The sequence below is a fragment of the Nannospalax galili genome, unplaced genomic scaffold (genome assembly GCF_000622305.1).
Source record: "Nannospalax galili isolate Female #2095 unplaced genomic scaffold, S.galili_v1.0 scaffold83, whole genome shotgun sequence".
In the NCBI taxonomy this organism is placed as follows: Eukaryota; Metazoa; Chordata; class Mammalia; order Rodentia; family Spalacidae; genus Nannospalax; species Nannospalax galili.
In genome coordinates this window covers 4094938-4116449 of record NW_008352659.1, presented here as the reverse complement: position 1 = coordinate 4116449, position 21512 = coordinate 4094938, and the positions used below count along the sequence as shown (strand labels likewise).

The 21512-nt window shown below is 41.7% G+C and overlaps 1 protein-coding gene across 22 annotated transcripts in view; it reads right to left on the bottom strand.

The window, feature by feature from the left end:
• Nucleotides 1–21512, bottom strand: part of Kcnma1 (potassium calcium-activated channel subfamily M alpha 1) — a 788086-nt gene that overhangs the window by 183316 nt on the left and 583258 nt on the right. For all 22 annotated transcript variants that reach the window (XM_008849872.2, XM_008849855.2, XM_029554470.1 and 19 more), the window contains exons 13-14: nt 21320–21389; nt 14840–14995 (exon numbers count right to left, since the gene is read on the bottom strand). In XM_008849872.2, coding sequence (XP_008848094.1) covers nt 14840–14995; nt 21320–21389 — 226 coding nt within the window. The remainder of the gene's footprint in view (nt 1–14839; nt 14996–21319; nt 21390–21512) is intronic.

Genomic DNA, 21512 nt, shown 5'->3' with positions numbered 1-21512 from the left:
AGATGGCTCAGCGGTTAAGATCACTGACTGCTCTTGCAGAGGACCCAGGTTCGATTCCCAGCACCCACATGGTGGCTAGGAACCGTCTTTAACTACAGTTCCAGGGGAATCCAACACCCTCTTCTGACCTCCGCAGCATTGCACAACAAGGGTGCACTCATATACATGCAGGCAATACACTCATACACATAAATAAAAATAATAAAATATCAAATATCAAATATATATGTACATACAGAAAAGCAGGATAACTAAAATTTCAGCCATTTCCTTGGCAGAGCATCAAAACAGGAAGGATTCATGGACTTGGAAAATATTGTGGAGATCAAAGAAAGAAGTCTTGGAAAAACAGCCCCTTAGAACTGTTTAACGAACTCATGGGTTAAAACCACCCTAGGATGGGCCTGGGTAGAACTTGAGCTTCACAGCCAGCACTGACCTGGAGAACTAAATTACAATATAGACTGTCACCCTGCCTGAGGCTGATAATTGGAACAGATCCAGACAGCACAGCTAATGCTAGGGCTTATAACGAGTTCAATATTGTATAACTGTATTAACTCAACTGTGAACCTAGAAACTTGCACCCACTTGTGAAAGAGATGTACTCTTGCTCTGGAGTATGTTACTGAATATGTTAAATCTGTAGTGAAATGCTTCTTCTAATCATGTAGTTATTAAAAATTTTAAAAAAACCTCAAGCAAAATATGTATCCTTATGTTTACAGACAAGTATCTCAGTCACCACTCACCAGAGAAGCTCATTTTGTACCAGTCATAGACTACTACCAAGTACCACAACTGGTCACACATAGACATTGTCTATGAATTTCCCAGGCCTAAGTGATACATCTACAATACAACCTCTACACCTAAGGCTCATGGAACATAGAACAGAGATAAAGAAGAGAACACTAATGAATCTCCCAGTTCTCAATAATGAAACTTCCTCATGCAACGGAGGGCCAGGAACACAAAAGGTCACAAATAGCCAAAGTGTAGAGATCAAAAGTCTGCTGAATGCTGGTCCTTGGACAGGATCCCTTTATTAAACTTCTCCCACCCAAGGCTCAGGGACCATCCCAGAAGAGGGGGCAGAAAGATTGTAAGAGCCAGGGAGGAGGTGCATGACCATATGGATACAGAGTCCTACAAGCTCCTGGGAACCTGCTCATATGATTCGATGGCAATGGTGTCAGTATACACAAGTCCCATGCAAACTCAGGCAGACAACAACCCAGCCAAGAATCAGGAAAATAAACAGCAGACCTCAGTCTTATCTGAAGGAATGTTGGCAACTGATTGCTGCTAGATGAAGACGACCTGATCTTCCTTAAACAAGGGACTCTAGATAGGCTGACTAGACTTAGTGGACAGACTTGCACTGGAGAATAGTTGGGGACACTGACAACCCAGTGGGCCTTAACAGGGATGACTGAGTATATGAACTCCAGTGGGGGTGGGGGAGGCTATGGGAGGTGCCAGTGGGGATGGGGGTATAAAGATGATCAAGATTGTTTGAGTTTTTCTGCATGAAATACACAAAAGTTCAATTTAAAAAAAAAGCAACCAACACTGGGATCATAATATACAAAAGCCTGTGAAGTGGTTATGTCCTAAATTACATGGATTAATCACATGATAAAATAAAACTATCAGTATTCTCATCAGACTTTGCAAGACTCAGAGCTTCATAACAAAATAACTAAAATGCCCAGAATACAAGAATATGAATAATCAGGAAAATCTCAAGTTGGATGTGAAGACAACACACGCCAATTTCGTAACACAGATATTGGAATTAGCTGACAATTAATACAGGTGTCACAAAATTTTTCCAAGCACTTTAAAAGAACCAAGCACTTTAAAAGAGGACACTTTTGGAGAGAGAGAGAGAGAGAGAGAGAGAGAGAGAGAGAGAGAGAGAAAGAGAGAGAGAGAGAAACCCTTAATAAAGAAACAAAATTAACAGAAAAATCAGGGCCTGGAGTGTTGGCTCAATGATTAAGAGCTCAAAAGGACTGGAGTTCAGATCCCAGCAGCCATGTAACAAGCAGGGCGCCCCTTGCCTGCCTCTCCACCCATCCAAAGGGGGTGGAGACAATAGGACTGCTGGGTCTTGGTTTCCAAGCTACCAAGAAAACAAAAGCCCCAGGTTCAGGAGAGACACTGCATCAGAGGACTGGATGGAGAATGATGGACCAGGGTGCTGCACGTGCCCACTCCTGGTATCTAAGCATGTGCAGAGGTGTGTGCATCTACACAGATAAACACATGCATAAATAAAGAAATCTTCAAAAAGAATCAAATGGAAATTGCAGAATTTAAAAATGCAACCACTAAAACACCTACTGGATGAGTTTGACCACAGAATGAAGATGATCAAGGAAAGAGTCAATTCATAGAATAAAGCAATATAAATTGTGTAGCTGGAGCAACAGAGAGAAATGTTTTAATAACTTAATGGAAGCTTTGAGTCATGTGGAACAAGAGGAAAAGACCCAGCGTTCGTGGCATAGGATCCAAGGAGAGTCGAGCGGGTTCGGTGCAGGGGAAAAATATTGAGGAAATAGCGAAGGGAACCTATTTTACCAAAAAGACAACCTGGCATTTTCAAGAATCTCAATGAACTCCAACAAGAAAAACCTAAAAGAATAATGTCCAGACACATTATAAACACAAAGGAAAACTCAGCATAAGAAGAGACTGTCACACTAGAACCAGAGAAAATGTACTCATGGGTTAGCAAGGAATCAAAATGACCAGGGACTTATCAGAAACAAGAAGAAATATATCTTTAAATTCTAAAAGGAAGGAACTGTCAACGCCACCAAAAATGTTCTTCAGGAGTCCGACCCAGATGAAGGAAGCCTGTATCAAATGCCTGAAGCCTGCTCAAAAGGAACTCTCTGTGGGAGTTGCACAGAACAGAAATGACAACGGGAGACCTGAAACAGTGAGAACAAAGACAGCACAACAGAAATCATAAACATTGAGGTAAACACAAGACTTCAGTCCTCTGGACTTGTTAATAACATGTTTGGTGCTTCAAAATACTTGTAACATTACTAAGTATAAAAATGTAATACACAACCCACGACAATGGAAACCATAAAGGGGAAAGTGCTCACGGGAAGTTTCTACATTATACTCGAAAACATAAATCTAAGGAGTCTAGGTAGGCTTAGACAAACACTGTAGATAAACTACAACATTAAAAACCTGGAGAAGAACAGCCACTAATAACTGCAGAGCTGATCTATGTAATGACTATATAACACATGCAATTCCTGATGCAGCCGGATCTCTGAGAGATCGAGGCCAGCCTGGTGTTCCAAGACACAACTGGGGCTACAGGGAGACCCATCTCAAACAAAGAAGCAAACAAACAAACACAAATGAAATAAACAAAGACATGTAATTCCTAAATGTACAATTATTATGAGTATGAATATAGGTTCACATTTACTAAGTGACTTAGCTGATTAAAGAATTAATGAAGATAGCCTTCAAAACTAGCGTTTTAATAACCTCAAAGAAGACATGCAAGAGGAGATCTGCAACACAGTAATCAGTCAGAAAGAAACTAATAAAATACTATGCCCAAATCCAAATATACCAATGACTGACTTATAAATAAATGGCCCAACACACTACATTAACAAGGGTTCACAGGACAGATTTTTTTTAATGGCCCAACTGTGGTGTGCATAAAAGAAAATCACTTAAAATTTAAAGATATAGTTTGGCTCAAATTTTTTAAAAAAGGGAAAAGCTATGCATTGGGGATTCGGGAATATTGCTCAGTGGTAGAGTTTTTTCCTGGCATGTGTGAGGTCCTTGGTTTGCTTCTCAGCACTGCCAAAGAAGGAAAGGAAACTGTATACATTTTCAATAAAAAACACTTCAAAACAAAATGTTGAGTGTTCCTTCAGAACATCATCATCAAAAATAACAAGGAAAATTTGAGATGATATATAGTGAGAAAAAATTCTACAATAAAACTCAACACAAATGCTTGCAGATTGAGTATCCATAGTCTGAAAATTATAAAATCTAAAATACTCCAGTTTTTTTAACACTGACATGATATCACATGAATAAAACTCCACCTATGAAACTTTATTTTATGTATAAAATCAATGAACAGTTGTACAAAAGTATCTTTGGGACATATGTTTAAAATAGACGTAAAACATAAGTAAATTCTATCCCCAAGATATTCACTATGTATGTGCAAATATCCTAAAATGTGGAAACATGTGGGACCCTTTGACCCCATACATTTTAGGTAAGGAATCTTCAACCTGTGTACACTTAAAAACAGAGGTGCAAAATATGCAAGGCAAAACCTGGTAAAACCAAAATTCCAGTTAGAGACTTGAACTCTCCTGTCACAGCATTAGGTAGAACCAATAGACAGAAAATCAACAAGGGGATAAAAGGATTAAACAACACCATTCAAAATTAAATGCATACCCAGAATAGTCCTGTAAGTACTTTAAAGTCTGAGTATTTTAAAAACATTCAGCAGTCCATTGCCTTAGATATCCAGGTCCAGGTAGTTTCATTGGTCAATTTAACCAACTATTTCAAGAAAAAAAGTATCAATTCTATGTAAAGTTGAGGGAATTTTAAAGGAAAGGGAAACTTTCTCAATGCATTTTAGGAAGCCAACATTATAATTAGAAATGAGACAAAGTCAGTACAGGAAATTTACAGATCAATATTCCCCCATGAAAATACACTGACTAAAAAATTCAAAAAACATGAGCAAATTGGTGTCCCATATATATGAATCCGACCTAACGGTGTCCCGTATATATGAATCCGACCTAACGGTGTCCCATACATATGAATCCGACCTAACGGTGTCCCATATATATGAATCCGACCTAACGGTGCCCCGTATATATGAATCCTTCCAAACAGTGTCTTATTTCGGGAATGTTCAGTTTCTGACTCTTAATATCAATGTATGTGGTCCACCATATGAATAGTGTAAAGAAGGAAAGGTGTCAATTGATGCAGCAAAAACATTTGGTAAAAATTCAACATCTTTTCATGAGAAGAATACATCATTAAACTAGAAATAAAAAGGAATTTATTCAACTGTGAGAAGGGCATCTATAGAATGCCATATTTGATGAAATGTTGAATATGTTCCCCCTCAGATTGAGAATGAAGCAATGATACCCATTCCTATGGCTGTTTTCTTTTGCAGTACTGGCGTTGAACCCCAGGTCTCACACAAGGCCAACACCCAGTCTCCATTCTCTCCTTACTCATCAACCTGCAAGAAGTGGTAGCTAGTAAAACATGGTTGCAATATACAAGATCAACAGAGATCTGAAAAACACTGCAGTAGTTTATTTTAAAGTTAAAACACAAACATACCGTATAAACCAGCAAGTCTATTTCTAGATAATTACTCACACAAACGTCTGTACTAATATTTATATCAAGTCTTTTTATGATCTCCCCAAACCAGGAATACCAAAATGCTTTCCCTGTCCAATGAATAAGTAAACAAACTCTGGGACTAGAGAGGTGGCTTATCAGTTAGGAGCAGGCTGCTTTTGCAGCAGACCCAGGTTTGAATCTCAGCACCCACATGGTGGCTAACAACCGTCTGTAACTCCAGTTCCAGGGGCTCTGACACCCTCTTCTGGCTTCCAAGGGCACTGCATAACTCCAAAGATTGGTATGCTACGTGACATCGCTTACAAGACAGATTTGAAAACACAGAATTACAGTGAAAAGGAATGGATCTCTGGTTCCCTGAGGCTAAGAGTTTAGGGAGTCTCACTTTGTGACCCAAATCAAGACAGTAAGGGAACTTAGGGGCTTGAAGCTATTTTGTATCCTGTAATGGGGTGATATATGCCCTACATATGTATGTTAAAATACATGGCACTGGACTTGGATGAGTATAGTAATTTCTGAGTTTTAGTGGTGCCACATAACTTAAGGATTTTCATATAATGGAAAGCAGCCAAAGAAATGTTATTTCTACCAACAGATTTCTCTATTAACACTGGGGATTTCTTACTTCATAATCTCACTCCCCTATACCCCATATTGTTTGAGTTGCTTGAATGCTTTTACTGTGGTCAGAAGAAGCCTAAGTCTTCTAGATCTCAATCCTAGATTTTCTATCAACCACGTCAAACCACACCACATAGAAATTAAGGAAGTTCTCTGGGCTGAGAGATGGCTCAGTGGTTAAGAGCATTGCTGCTCTTACAGAGGACCTGGGTTCAGTTCCCAGCGCCCATGTCAGGTGGCTCACAACCACTTGTAAGTCTAGTTCCAGGGGCTATGAGGCTCTCTTCGGCCTCTATGGGCACTGTATGCGTGTGGCACACATAGAACAAGTGACACACACATGCATATGCACAAATATTTTTTAAATTGTTTAAGGAAAAATAGATAAAAATTTAAGGAATTGTTTAAGGAAAAATAGATAAAATGTCCATCTCCTAGCCTAAAGAGTGCTATGCAAACCTAGAGAACTAATATAAGTCTTGATGAAATATTCATGATATTAAATCAATAATGACTTCTTGGTTTGTACACCTTGATATGCAAAGTAGTTTCCTGAAAGTTCTAAATTCCTCATCACTGTTCTGCATGAATTCACACTTGATTTATGGCTGTATCAATAAGCAGTGGACTTGAGGGAATCTAAGTGTGTGCTTTATATAGCATTTTGGGATTTCTTGCATGAATTATCACCAACAGTGGATGAAGCAAAAGAATAAGCTAAATTAAGGACCTGAAAGAGCAGGAGGCTGGGTGGACATAGCCTTTGATGCCGAGGTGTACCTAGGAATTCATGCAATTAATTAAAGGCCAACAGTCTCAGAAAGAGCTCAGTTTAATGTATGACAATAGGCTTGATGGTCCTCGTTTCTCATCGGCAATATTGTCCTGCCAGCTGATCGGGGCCAGGGACAGCCACAGCTTCTTCTGGGTTGTCACATTAAGTCCCATTGTTGTGGCTTTCATGGTTGCACGCTCCCTGGACATGGGCTCTGTGTGTGTGTGTGTGTGTGTGTGTGTGTGTCTGTGTTATGTAATCTTTCTGCACTGCCTTCCCCTTTGTTCAGTCCATGCCAAGAGCTAAATAAAAGAATCCATGTGTGATTACAGCTATAAAAACCAAAAGGAAAATATTAGAGGAAAATATAACATTTTGGGGTTTCTAAGTTTGTTTTACCTTTAATGCTAGGCAGAGAGTTTACACAAATCATTTTGCTGCAAAGTAAAGAATAATGAGTTAAATGTGTTCTCTGTCACCATCAATCATGTAGGTTTGCCTCTGACTGACCGAACACATAAGACACATGAAATGACTTTCTAATCATGTTAGAGGGAGGGAGGGAGAAGATGGAGAGAGTTTCAACTTCTTTCATTTTATTCAGAAGTTCCATTGACATTTTCTGGCAATCTTCTTACAAGCTGTATGGCCTTCTCTTTGCTAATAATGTTTGCCTTGAGAATTTGTAAAGGTCTAAGAACTCTTTAATTCAATGTTCTAGAAATTACCAGGGCCATAGGGGAATGGAATCCCTGTTAATAGCTCACAGATTACTTCTCTCTTTATTTGAAATAGTTTTCATGGAAGTTACTCAACTTGAAGTTGGGTGTGAGTGTTCTTGGGCAGTGAGGGTGATGCTAGAGTCTTGAGACAGTATCTTGTGTCAAGGCTTCTGATCTAAAGAGACTAAGGCAGAGGAAAAAAGATGATGCATGAGGATGTTAGTCCAAATGGGATACTGAGGTCTAGCAACTTCATTTCAATTTATGGGTGTTTATTTTGATTTGTGAATTTAAACAATACACTGACTAGATTTTCTGGCAGTCAGAATGGTTTATAACCAAATCTAACCAGCCTCCTTTGCAAGCCTCGCCAAGGATTATAAAGCTTTGCATGTCAAATTTCTACACTGAGTCAAAGATCTTTCATTTGGCTGGGGAACCACATACAGTAGCAAAAGAAGAAATTTCAGAATCAAAATCACACCGAATTATAAGTCCTGCTGGTCTGGGCCCCACACCCAGCTATCTGTAACACAGGCTGCCAGGCTAAGATGCCAACTCATTCATTCATTTCAAATATCTAATGATCACCTACTACAAATCTGTAGCTGGTCACTGAGGCCCCAGAGAGTAGTCTGAGTATTGGGAAGTTTGGCATGACCAATCATGGGCAATGAAATGAGAAAGGACAGACTTACAGACAGGGATAGGAATTCAATTCTGGAAATGCCAAGTCTGAGAGAGATGCCATAGTCAAGGCTGAGCGGCAGTTAGATAGATGCTGCCGGTTATGGGAGGAGGCATAGATTTAAGAGTCATCTACACATCTAAAAGATAGCAGAATATTTGATATTCCCTAGTAAGTGAGACTAAATGTGTTGGGAGTTACTATCTACTAGTAAGAAGTATGTGAAGAAGTCCACTTCAGGGCTTCAGAGGTGGCTCTGAGGTTAGGAGTACTGACTGCTCTTCCAGAGGAGCTGGGTTTAGTTCCCAGCACTCACGTGGTGGCTAACAACCATCTATAATTCCAGTTCCAGGGGATCTGATGCCCTCCTCTGACCTCCATGGGCACTGCACAACACGGGTGCACTTACATAATGCAGGTAATACACATAAACTAATAATAATAAATAAAACATTAAAAAAAGAAGTCCACTTCACAATGCCACGTGGGCTCTAGGCAACATCATCCACAGGTAGTGGAGTCAGCAACACTAGTGTCTCACCATCTTCTTTTATCATGTGGGTTTACATTTCAAGACAACTCTCAGCATTCCCTCCCAGAAACAACCAGCCACCTTGATCTGAGCTTTATCAGATCCAAGCCTGGCCTACGTGCAGAGACCCTGAGTCCCCACGCTCTCACAAAAAGATAAGCTCTGTTTCTAGTACGCTGACCTCAGCCTGGGCTGCAGACCTTATGATCAACAGACAATAAAAGTGGTTGGCTATAATAGCTAATTTTATACATAACTTGACTGGGTCATAAGGTGCCCAGATATCTGGTTAAACAATTTTCTAGAAATGTCTGTGAAGGTATTTCTGAGTAGGATTCACTAAGTAGAGTTAGTAGACTGAGTAACGTAGATGACCTTCTCATTGTGGGTGGGTCATATCTACAACAGAAGACATCATAGGAAACAAAGTAGGAGTCAGAGTGAATGTGTTCTCAGTGCTTTATAATCTTGAACTAAGACACAGGTCTCTTCCTGCCTTCAGAGCTAGACCAAAGCCTATACCATCAAGTCTCCTGATTCTCGGGTTTTCAGACCAATTAATACTACCCCAGCAGTTTTCCAGGGACTCCAGTTTGCACAGATTGTAACTCAGTATTCATGCCAGTGAATCAACTTGTTATAATCAGTATCTCCTTCTCTTGATTATCGATAGATGACAGATAGACTCATGCATTGCTTAACAATGGGGGCACATCTGAAAAAATGTTTCCTCATCACACAATTTTGTCATGTGACTATCAAAGTGTGTACTTACACAAAATGAGATGGGAATGACTTTACTATATGATGTGGAACCACTACTGTATATAAGTCTATCACTGAATGAAATGTCATTGTGTGGCACGACTGTACATACACATGCACACATCTTATATACTACTTGTTCTATTTGTTTAGAGAGCCTGAATTCACTAACCTTCCCTCTGGAGCTCCTACATAGCCTCTTAAGAGCCTAATTCATTCTTTAGCCTGTCTCTGTCTAACCTAAGTGAACTTAAAACCAGGCTGACTCAGTGACTGCCCTTACAGAGTTGACCAGAGAGGAAAGTAAACAAAACTCTTTGACAGGGCTATGTAAACATGTGCCCCCATATCTCCATCAGAATAGAGGCTTCCTGAAGTCCACCAGCGCCTCCTAGCCATAAGGATGTTGCTGTAATGTTACTTGAAATACAGTTGGTACCCATGAAATCTCTATTGATTTAGTAGTCTCTGCAGGATGAAACCCCAGAAACTAAGACTTGCACGAAGGTGATTTCACTTTCTAAGGAATCCTCTCACCATTTATTTCCTCTTAGTAGCCTCAAGGACAAATTTGGAACAAATTCCTTGTGTTTGTCAATTCCAACCTGTCTGTACTTCTTTTAATGCACAGTGTCTGCCCCTATAAAGTGAAGCTAAAGACAGTGCCAAGTTTGGGCAGGTATTAGGAGAATAAAACAAAACAATGAAGATATAGCATTAAGTAGAGGCTTTGCATGGAGTTAGAATTCAGCATATTTGGACAATTACTCAACAGTCTTCTGTTTTTTCAGCTCCTAAACCGTATTATTTTTTATTATGTGTATGAATGTATTGCCTGCATGGATATAAGTGCACCTGTGTCATGCAATGCCTGCAGAGGTCAGAAGAGGGCATCGGATCCACTGAAAATGGAGGTACAGATTGTTACAGTTGTTAGCCACCAGGTGGGTGCTGGAAACCAAACCTGGGTCATCTGCAAGAGCAGTCAGTGCTTTTAACAACTGAGCCAACCCTCCAACCTCCAAACCTGATTATTTTTATACACAAAAGTAAACAAACACCCATCTGTGCACAAATATAATCCAAAATGAAGACACTAAAATGATTCACTTTAGTTGGGTATGGTGGCCCAGGTTGACCCTGCAGTCCCAGGTATGTGGGAAAATGAGTCAGGGAGATTGCTGAAGATCTAGCCTATGCAACACAGTGAGACCATTGCCCAGAAGAACAAGAACAAAATGATTCATTTGGCTATCGTTCGTGCTAGGACTATGTATCCCAATCATGAATGAATGGCTTGTGTGTCTAGCCATGACCAACTCAGCCAGTGCACAGGCTAAACAGCATTCATGGCCCAGAGTCCTCTAATGCTTCCTCATTTAGGCACAGAAAATGTGACCAAGAAAGCTTTTCTGTAATCATGATAAATAGCAAGTAAATTTCACTCACAAAGTCCAAATCTCACAGGAAGAAGCAAAAGTGAAACAAAACTCCACATTAGTTTTCTCTATTCTCATAAATGACATACTTTGCAAGGAAATAATTACAGAGTTTATAGCATGTCGTAGGGTGCACGCACACACACACACGTGTGTCTGTATGTGTGTATAAAATGATAGCTTAATAGAGTTAAAATAGCTGAAAATTCTGAGAACTATTCCAATGTGCTAAATTGAAAGTTTCAATGTTGGCTGGGAAATAATTTTAAGAGTTAATCACTTTCACAGAGAAACACACACATATACATAATCTATCATGTCGGAGAATGGTTTATCCTAACAAGAATAACAGCACAATTCATAAAAAATGGCAGATCAAGCTTCAGCTTGAAACTCTACAGGCTGAAAACGAAGTTAAATACACACAGTGAAACTAACAAAAACAAAACCCCAGAATCAATGGTTCTTAAAGTGTGGCCACTTGTTTAGGGCTGAGGTGATGGCAGACAGGCTAAACTGGTCCTTTGTCTTGATCTTTCCAGAAGATATTAAGGAGACTCTCCTTGGAATCTGACATGCCAGTGGAAGGAGATCAGATAGCCGTGAGTAAACAGGATGTCCCAGCCCAGTTGATAATGTGGGCACAGATAAGTGACAGGCAAGAGAACATCCGCCCACACTCATTCACGGACCTCAGGGCAAAAACAAACCCTTACTGAACAAAATGCTTAGCCTGCCACACACAGCAGGACCCCTGAGTGCCAACTGGGCCTCTTTCCCAAAGGTGTCAGATGTAGGTTAGCATGGATTTATAAATACTAGCACATCTAAAGTGTAGGGTGCGTGTTTGAAGCTTAAATGGATTAAATTAAGAATAAATAGCCAGAAAAAAATAACCAACAATTTCTCTATAGTAGTTACCAAACTTAGAAAATTCATTACTCCTAAAACATGGATTTAAAATATATACCAGTCCCAAAATCTTTAGATTAATTCAGAGCTAACATATCCAAGTGAAAGCTGGGTTTTAGGGGCCAATGAGTGGGAGGGGCCCTAGGTTAGGATCTTTGAGAAGGACGCTGGAGGGGTCATTTCCATGTATCTCTTGACATCTCCAAGCTGGGCCTCTTCTGTAATTCCTGTAAACTCGGGGTCCCTCTGTCTTTTATCATCCTCAATTTTGTTCTTGGACTTAGGGTTACATGTAATGAAAGGCCCTGTGGACTGTGCCTGTGTGCTTCTGCCTGTGCTACATCTACACTGTTATACCCTTGCTTCTCTTTCTTCTTTGAGCAGAAGCAGAGTGTAATATATTCTGCAGAACTCAAAAACAGACATGACCTACCCAGGGCAGGGGAGAAGGTGAGCTCATACTTTACCTTTGGCTTCCAGAAACTCTAAATGTTCCCAAAGGATGGAGAGCTGCCAAAACGTGCTCCCAATGGAAGTGCTGATGGATTCTCTGCCATAGGATATGGGGTTGTTGGGGAAGGAAGCAATTTCTGTAAACAATAATCCATTTACAGATTCTCTTCTCCACCTGCACCCATCCCCAAACAAAAGTAAGTGGGGGTTTTGTGATAATATTTAAAACACGCCAAGGACAAATGTTATGGTATTCTCAAGGTCCTAAAAGAGGCAAGGCTCTGGGATCGTGGTTAAGTCTACATAGGTGACAACACAGAACGAGGACTACATTAATGAGACTGTTCTTACTATAAACTAAAGAATATAGGGAAGGATGTCTTGTAATTTGCAGGCCGTGCCCTTAGCAAATCCCAACACAAAGACCACACTAATGTCAAAGGGTCATACTCCAGAGAGCTACTTCGAAACATGGGCGAGCTGGCCCTGGACAGCAGTAATGCCGTAATATAACCCTGGGAGGAAAATGTGTTTTCAGTTACACCAGGGCCCGGTCCAGCCTTTCCCACAGGCTCTTCCTAAATAGGAACCTGGCAATGGGATTAGTGGAGCTGGAGGGGCGTCCTTGGCTTTAGAGGTGAGGCCTGTCAGGATCCTGAGGAAAGTTGGGCAGAAGTTCTCCCTGATGGTAATAACACTGAAGAATCAGTGTCACATCCATTTTATTAATTTTCTTGACAGGCAGCTCTAGTTACCATGCAGGCACCACAAAATCAAAACATACGCATGTCAAGTGGCCCCATCTGTGGTGGGGCCCTGCCAAGGCCCATGTCACATCAACACAAGGAAGCAGAACCCAGCTTCTCAGACCGTGTGCTAGGGCCTGTGAGCAATCCTCTACAGGAAGAAAACCACGAGAGCTTGGTTGAAAGAGCCAGAGAGGTTTTCTCAGTGACGGCTCTTTATCCTGAGTCTGGGCCCCTTGGATTGAATAGACAAGTCCTGGGAGACGAAGGACTACATCTGGCTTTGGTGCCTGTCTCTAAACGCAGCCGCACAGACCTCCTGCTACTTTCATTTGCCTGCATTCAGTTTCATCCATGAGGGACAATAGCAGTTACAAAAGAGATTTAAAGGCATGCAGTGACTTTATTTGTAAGTGGGTTTGAACTTGAAGTTCTGTTGAGCACACAATAAATAAGAGAGAGAAAGCACTTGAAATCAAGAGGTCATTCACTATGAGGATTACTACAGCACAAGCTATTCTTTATGTTGAATAATGAGAAGGATCTACTGGGTAAATAATGCCAGTGACATGGATACCTAGGGCAAGGATCTGAAAACATCCCAGTTCTAAGTAACACAATTCACTGATGCCCAGAGTAGATACCAACATACTGCACCGTTATATTCCTCACCGGAACCTCTTACCACAACGATTTTCTCGGTTCCACCTTACAATTTACAAACAAGGGACACAGGCAGCAAAAGGCTAGAGGCCTTGAGCTTCTGATTCCAGAGTTTCTGAGCTCTGTATAGAAGAACTTCCTAGAAACTCAGTTTCCCACACTGACAGTTATGAATTTTGCTGGGTATATAATGTGCAAGATAATGTAAATCCCTATATAGTTCTGTCAACAAGACATCAGTGTCAACAAGAAAGGTCCACGGCAAGCAGGTTTGACCTCCCTGATAGTGTGCCACCTTGACTGTGTTAGCAAGGCGCAATCCAAAAACAAACACCAGAATTTCTGTTATCCCGCACTCCCAAAGTCTGCTCAGTCAGCGACCTGGACCCTACATTGGATACCCTGGAAACATCTGTGATGAGCCTGCCTTGTGAGAACAGAGCACATCTATTCTCACCTCCCCTGAGTTGGTCTAGCAGGTAGTGGCACTTTGGGGACAGAGTGTCTGCCCAGTGAACTCTGACAGGGAGATGTTCATCATGCAGACTACACATCTCATAGGGAAAGACTCAGTTCATCTTTTCATTCACCATTCAAATAGCCATGGCATGTCAGCCTAGCTGGCCTCCTTGATGGTGCAGAAATAAATAAATGAATTATGTTGTTGGGGTTTGGGCTTCAGCACAAACACATGGTCTGCATTTATCCACACCGTGAGAGGTCCACCAGCCACTTGATATAAAAGAGCAAAATGATAATTCTTTTCTTTAGGCGCTCTGGTGCCATATGGAATGCATATAAATCATATTTTTGTTTTAACAGCGGAGGCTTTGTTGATAGATAAACATGTGGTTTATCTAAAAAAAAGAGAGGACTGTGCTTTGAACAATCATTTAATGGCCACGGATGTGCCAAATAAAAATAAAAACATAATTTTGAAAGGAGCTGGCCTCGTTCCCAAATCTGTAACAAGGAATTTCTCCTCAACCAGAGCGGTTAAAGCCCGTCGATCTGTTTTGAGTTTAAGCTGTGCTCTACTCAACCCCACGACAAATGGAATCCTGGGCTAATGAACTCTAATAAGACAAGACGTTACCTTTATGAATGACCTCATAGAGAAGAGGTTGGCTAGCATTGTGGAGAGGCCTTGAGCCAGGCAGCTCTGGGCTATGAAACCCAACTTCAACTCTGCGAGGCATATTGCATCATCACCCTCTTTCCAATTCCAGCTTGGGATGTTGAGCAGATGGGCCTGTGGAAACAAAAACAGGTATGAGACCTTGCTTTGTTCCATGTCTGGTTGTTTCACTTCTCTTCTGGGAATTGCTGCATTGCCCAAGGACGTTGGGTCATCGAACTCATCCTTTCTTCCGTCTGATTGGGGCGGGTTCTACTGCTTGTTCTAGACTTCGATTCAGCAGACTTCAGTCTCTTGGAAGCATTGCTTCTATACTTACCAGGTCTACATTCTCTACTCAGGTTATTTAGACAGACTCAGCCCAGAGAGAAATTTCCACTATAAGGCCCATCGGCCTTCATTATTAAGAAGTCTAGCTAGCCTGCTCATCAAGATTGTCAGGTGTCTATGTATGCTTGTGATTCATTTGTTTTTTAGCCTGCCTTCAGAATATGCTAAATCAGTGACCCTCCCCCAAACATAAGTGGGCATCAGAATCCCTTGTATCATGTATTAAAATCATAGGTTATTGGTCCCACTCAGCTAAGCTTTTGGCTGAGTAAATCCAGGGTGGGGCTGGAGAACTTGCAACTCTACCCTGTGGATGGTGATGCTTCTGCTACTCTGGAGAACACTGTGTGAGAAGCACTGACCTAAATCATCGCAGTGTAGACATCCCATAATCTCTTGCAGATGGACTGGTCATATTCAGCAATTAGGTCAGACCTCAAGACACAGACACAGAGGCATGCTCACAGAATTAGTTTTCAAGGACTTGAAGCAGAGAGTTGTATATACAACAGTGAACAATAAAGGTGAAATTCAGAAAGTTCTTCAGCATTAGGAATTTAAAAGGAAGGAAGGAAGGAAGGAAGGAAGGAAGGAAGGAAGGAAGGAAGGAAGGAAGGAAGGAAGGAAGGAAGGAAACTGTTACGAGGCCTGAATGTCAGGCACAGCATTTAGGTTTAAAAAAATCAATTATATAAATTTGAAACAAGTAGATAGATCTAACTGGGCAGCAGCCATCATACACACAGAAAGAGCAGCATTAAGTGTGTGGTTCGCTAAAACCTCAAATAGAGGCCATGTGATACATTACAGAGAAAACCAAATTGCTTGTTAAAAACAGTCTCCAGAGCAAAGGAAATGAACATTTCACTCTACGTGAACAGGCCACAGTGGTTCCAGAGGACTTGATCCAGTTTTAACAGTCAGATTTAAAGAGAGAGAATGACCAATTGAAAAGCATCCAGAGAAAAATGATAAAGATGAGGAAGTAAGTGCTCTGCAAAACATCTTATACAGAACAGTAAAAAGAACCAAAAATGTCCTAGATTCAGGACTACATCCTCAGGGAGACGGTATGCTTACATATGAATTTCTTGGGTACCAGTATGTCAAGATTAGCTTTGTTCTGCTCTGTTCTGGGAGACAGAATTAGAACTGACTGGTATATCATGAAAAACAACAGAGGTTTTGGCTTGTTTGAGAAAGGAACTTTCTAAGGATGCAATTTGTCTAAGAAATGGAGAAGACTGCTTCAAAAAAGGCACAAGGTCTTTATCCCTAAGACTTAGTATTTTTCTAAGATGCTGGAATAAATCGTTTTGCCCAGAAAAGTGACAGTGTCTTCCTAAGTCCCCATACATGCCGAGATTCTATAACTCTGAAATTATTTCTCTCTATGTAGCATTGAACAGGAGGAACAGAAAAGGGGGCTTTCCTTCACATTCATAACAACAGATAATAGTTGCTTGAGAACAGAAGACTCCTTCAAGCCAAGGCCTTGGTGCATTGCCTGCAGAAATGGAACTCTTGTGAAATATCTGCTTGCAAAATCCACTTCTGTGACAATCTTGAGTCCCAAGCCAGTCGTGGTTACTGCTGGGAAGAATGGTATTTCCTTTCTAACGAAAGCATGAGTCAAACAGTCCTCCTGTGTGTGGGCCTCAGAGGACTGTGATTCGTGTGGATCTTTCACACATTACACACTCAGTTCCAAGAACTAGTCTTATCCTTTCTCCCAATTTTCTCCCTATTCCTCCCTGGCTTACAAAGGCGACTTTCCCACTTTACATCCCTGGCATTGTATAAAAGAATTAATTTATGTGAAGAAATATCCATGTGCAGTAACATCATCTGAGAATGATAAATTACATTCAAGTAACAGACTTGTGTGTGACAGGAGATTTGGGTGGTCCAGACCCTACAGACATACCATATAACCTTCAGACCACCTTCAAACAAATAAAACTTTTTCCAGGAAGTCAGTCATATCTCCTACCCAGGGTATAGAGCCCAGGCATCTCAGCCTCGGGTCCCTCATGTCTCATCTGGTTTGGCTTCTTTAGACAGTTTACATGTTATTACACAAGAAAGTCACGTTTGGTTCAGGCTTCCATTGCCTGCCTTCTTGGCCATCATTCTTTCTCCAGTCATAGGGTGCAAAGTGAGGCTGACGTGCCAAAGGCTGGAAAGAAAGGCTTTGTACACAAAGCATCAGAGGATATTGAACCAGAAACTCAAATTCTTTGTTTCTAACAACGTTGTCCTCTTTCATTTGCGGAAAGCTGGATCTGGTGAAAAATGCCAGCATTTCCACATGGGATTCTGGAGGCAAGTCTCCTCTAACTTCTAAAAGAGGAAAAGAAGGAGGTGCAGCGTTAACTAGGACTGCCCTCCGGTGATGCTAACGGACCACCTTCATCTCACATAGGAGGACTATGAAAACGGGCTTTCCCAGGATGGAGAGAGAGATGAATTCTAACCACATTCCTTCTTTTACTACGTATAGAACCTCGAAGAAGTTGAAGAAGCTCCATGAAGAACAAGGAAATTGATAATGGGAAACAACTTTACTGTTAGAGTTTGCATCTCCAATATCCACCGGAGGTTGTATGTTAAAAACTTCATCCCCAGGGTGGTGGAACCTTTGGGAGGTAGGTCTTTAGGTCACTGGAGCATGGGATTTGAAGGAGACAGCAAGACACCAGTCAGTGCTATCTCTTGTTTTCTGCCTATGACTTGAGCCACTTTTTGCCACCACACTCTCCCAGCATCATGTGCTGCCTCACCACAGGCCCAACAGAACAAAGCCAATTGACGGACTACAGCCTCCAAACCTGTTACCTCAGGTATTTGTTGGTGCGGGACAGAAATCTGAGTGTGAGGGTTTGTATTCATCGTCAACCTGACAGAATTTAGAATCGCCTAGGAGACAGGCCTCTGGGCATGACTGGGAGGGATTATCTTGATTGTGATAACGGAGGTGGGAAGACGCACCAACCGTGGGTAGCACCATGCCCACGAGATCCTAGACCTTGTAAATGGAGAAAGGGGGCAGAGCAGCAGCATGCATTCAGCTCTCTACTTCCCAATTCTGGATATGACAGGATCAACTACATTAAACTCCTTCTGCCTCTCCTTCCTGCCTGGGATGGACTGTGCCTTGATCTGTGAGTCAAAATAAACTCTTCCTTCATCAACTAAGACACTAACGCAACTATGTTCCATGTGTCAGCCGAGAGGGCGAGAACGTTCAAAAAGCTGGCATCTGCAGTGTGGTCTTGGTTTCTAGATCAGAGACAACAGTCCTTTCATTGGACTCTGTTGAGAAAAAGCTACTCACTAGTAGGTCAGTTGTTAGGAGTGACACTTTTTCCAACTTGTCATAAATTATCATTTGCCGAAGAGCTTCAAACTACTCACAGTACCAAGTCAGCTGATACACCAACCCCCTTCTGCATTCAGAGACTGCCCGATGGAAAGACACCTCTCTCCATGAAACTGTTACATTAAAGAGCTCCATTCTGAAGAGCACCAGCCTTTCCATAAGCCTCTCTCAGGATCCACAGTGTTGGTCTGTTGCTCCATTTATAGTAAAGGTGGTAGGTGGCCATCCTGTTCTGGCTCACTGGCAGCCAAATAACCATGGTTTGTGCTTAGTAGAGTTGCTCTGCCCACAGTAGAGCTCAGTCTCCTGGTCTGAAGTTACACTGGGATGCTAAAATGCACAGATGGCCCAATGAGAACTAAATGAGATAATGGATGTCAAAGCTCTTTTAAAACCATAAAACAGGACACAAATGTCTGTAATTATTATGATGACAAACTCAAGGCCAGGCAGTTTCCCTGCATCCCTGTGGGCTCTAAAATATCAAGATCATTACATCATAGGGAATTGACATTGTTTATACGTCAAGCCTGGTGTCCAATTATGGGATCAACCATCCTTTGGAATATGTTGGTGGTGGCAAAGCTTTCACATATATATCATGTCGTTCCTGAAAGCATGTATAAGTGGGTAGAGATCTATGGGCATCTAGGATGGGCACAGAGGAAAAGCCATGAAAGAAGAAGAAAACGCTGAAAGAGAAGGAGGAGAGCACGTACATGAAGGGTATGTGGGAGCATGCTTGGAAACCGCAAATTTATGAAGCAGAGTGAAGAGTGTCCATTGGGAATCTACACGGGATGGCATGAAAAGTATGACAAGCCAACTTTCCATTCTTTCTCTAAAAGGGACAGGGGAAGTTAGAGAGGCAAATACCCTGGGTCAGAATTACTTTCTCCCTGTGTCCTAATGTAACTGGGTTCTGTAAGTGATTTTTTTGCCTATCCCAGAAACCCAAGTAAACTAGGGGTAGTTCTAAACAAAATGTGTTTTAAGCAAGTAATCATGGATCTGTTGATGCCTTCGTCACTGTTTCTGAATGACTGTGATGAAGAGCTTGTCCAAGGAATTCAGGTGGCTATGCTCATGTGAGCACTGACCAGGGACCATCTGGCTCTTAGGCCAGTTGAGTTGCTTTGAGTTTGACAAGAACTACATAGCTGAAATCCTCTTTAATTTCTTGAAGATGCTACATCAGCACCCGTTGGAAAGAGAAGAAAAGGAGCTGACATCCCTTTCTAAACATACAACATTAATTTTCCTATTCATTCTAAATTCAGCCAAAAATCTAAACAACTGCTTAAAGCACTCCCACACTAAATGAGATTTCAAATCACAAATGAAAGAAGGAGCTGTTCCTTGCAGCAGGAGCTGTCACCAGCCACAGCCTCGCTAATAAAATTCACCTCCACCTACAGGGGCTGCCGTCAAAAACTTCTCCACGTTGATGCCTGCGACTTACCCATACCTCCCTGTACCTCATTGATGTCCTTGAGTTGCAGGGACAAACAGGAGAATCACCTTCATTGCCCATCACCATGGGCTGGAGACTGACACTGTTTCCAATGGAGCCACCTGCCGAGGGCTGGCCAATGGTTGGTATTGGACTCAGTTCTGAGCAGTGGGCCAGTTGCTGACAGCAGGCCCCACTCAGCAATGGTCTCTGATGGGCCTCCACACAGCAAAATGGGTCAGCACTTGCCAGCAATTAAGAAATAATGGTGTGGTGCTGGTGGCATTTGGCAGAATGGAGTTTTCTCTGGGTCACCTGACTGCCTGTTTTGTAGCGAATACGGTCTATAAGATTGGGCACACTGTCACACAAAACCCTGAAGGGAGTTATTTCTGTTCAGACAGGACACCTGGCCCCAGGTACTGAGCAGCCTCCAGCTTCTAAGCTCCATTAAGGAGATAACTGGTACCATATCAGTAAAACAAGGGGTCACCTTTCCTCCCCTAAAGCTGTCTTCTAGGAGGCTTGCCCACAGGCTGAGCAAAGGATCATTGTCTTTGGATGGGAGACTTTCCACTCTGACTTGCTTTGAGGTAATCACAGGAAAGCAACATGCACTCTCATGTTTGTGTTCTTTCCCATCAGCCCTCACTGGAAGCTGTTACACTAGGAACATTCATCTATGTGTAACCTCTGGCTAACCAACTATTTTCCCAGGCTGAACTGTGCAAATTCTCACCCTGAATTTGAGGATCATGTCATGTTTTTGCTTTCTCCACTCAATTCACATTATGTGCCTTTAAGTTCATCCAGTCTCAGAGAAATCCTATCATTTACGTCTACGCCTTACTTGCTAAGTCTCTAAAGACACAAAATCAGATTTTTCTCTTCACTGTTCTCCTACCCCCTGGGTATCAGGAAGAGTGTTAATTACAGAATAGGTATTCAATAGTTATTGACTGAATGACTGTAGGACACAGAAATTGAAGTTGCTAGAATTTAGGTATGGATAGGATCTAAAAATACATCAATATTTTGGAACCAAAGGGTTCAATAGATGCTTCCAGAATGAATGATCAGTATATGAAGGTACTTCCTTCTAATGACTCATCAGGCTTTGGGCACGTGCACACGTGCTCATGTGTGTGTGTGTGTGTGTGTGTGTGTGTGTGTGTGTGCATGTGTGTGTATGTGGCTGTGCGATGGGGAAGAGACTGGAACCCAAGACAAGGTCTGAGCATGGCTCCCGGTCTGGAACCATCTTATCACCTACCTTATTGTGATACTGCAGCATCTGAGTGATGATTCTGATCTTCGGATGGTAGTTCTTTATGGAGATCACTCTGAAAAAGAGACAGCCAGAGCTGAGGCAGGCTCTGTGTTACCTATGGAGCATGATGAAGGATCCATCTGATGACATGACATAGGTCAGGTCAGCAGCTAGGGCCATCCGGGGTGGGGGGCTG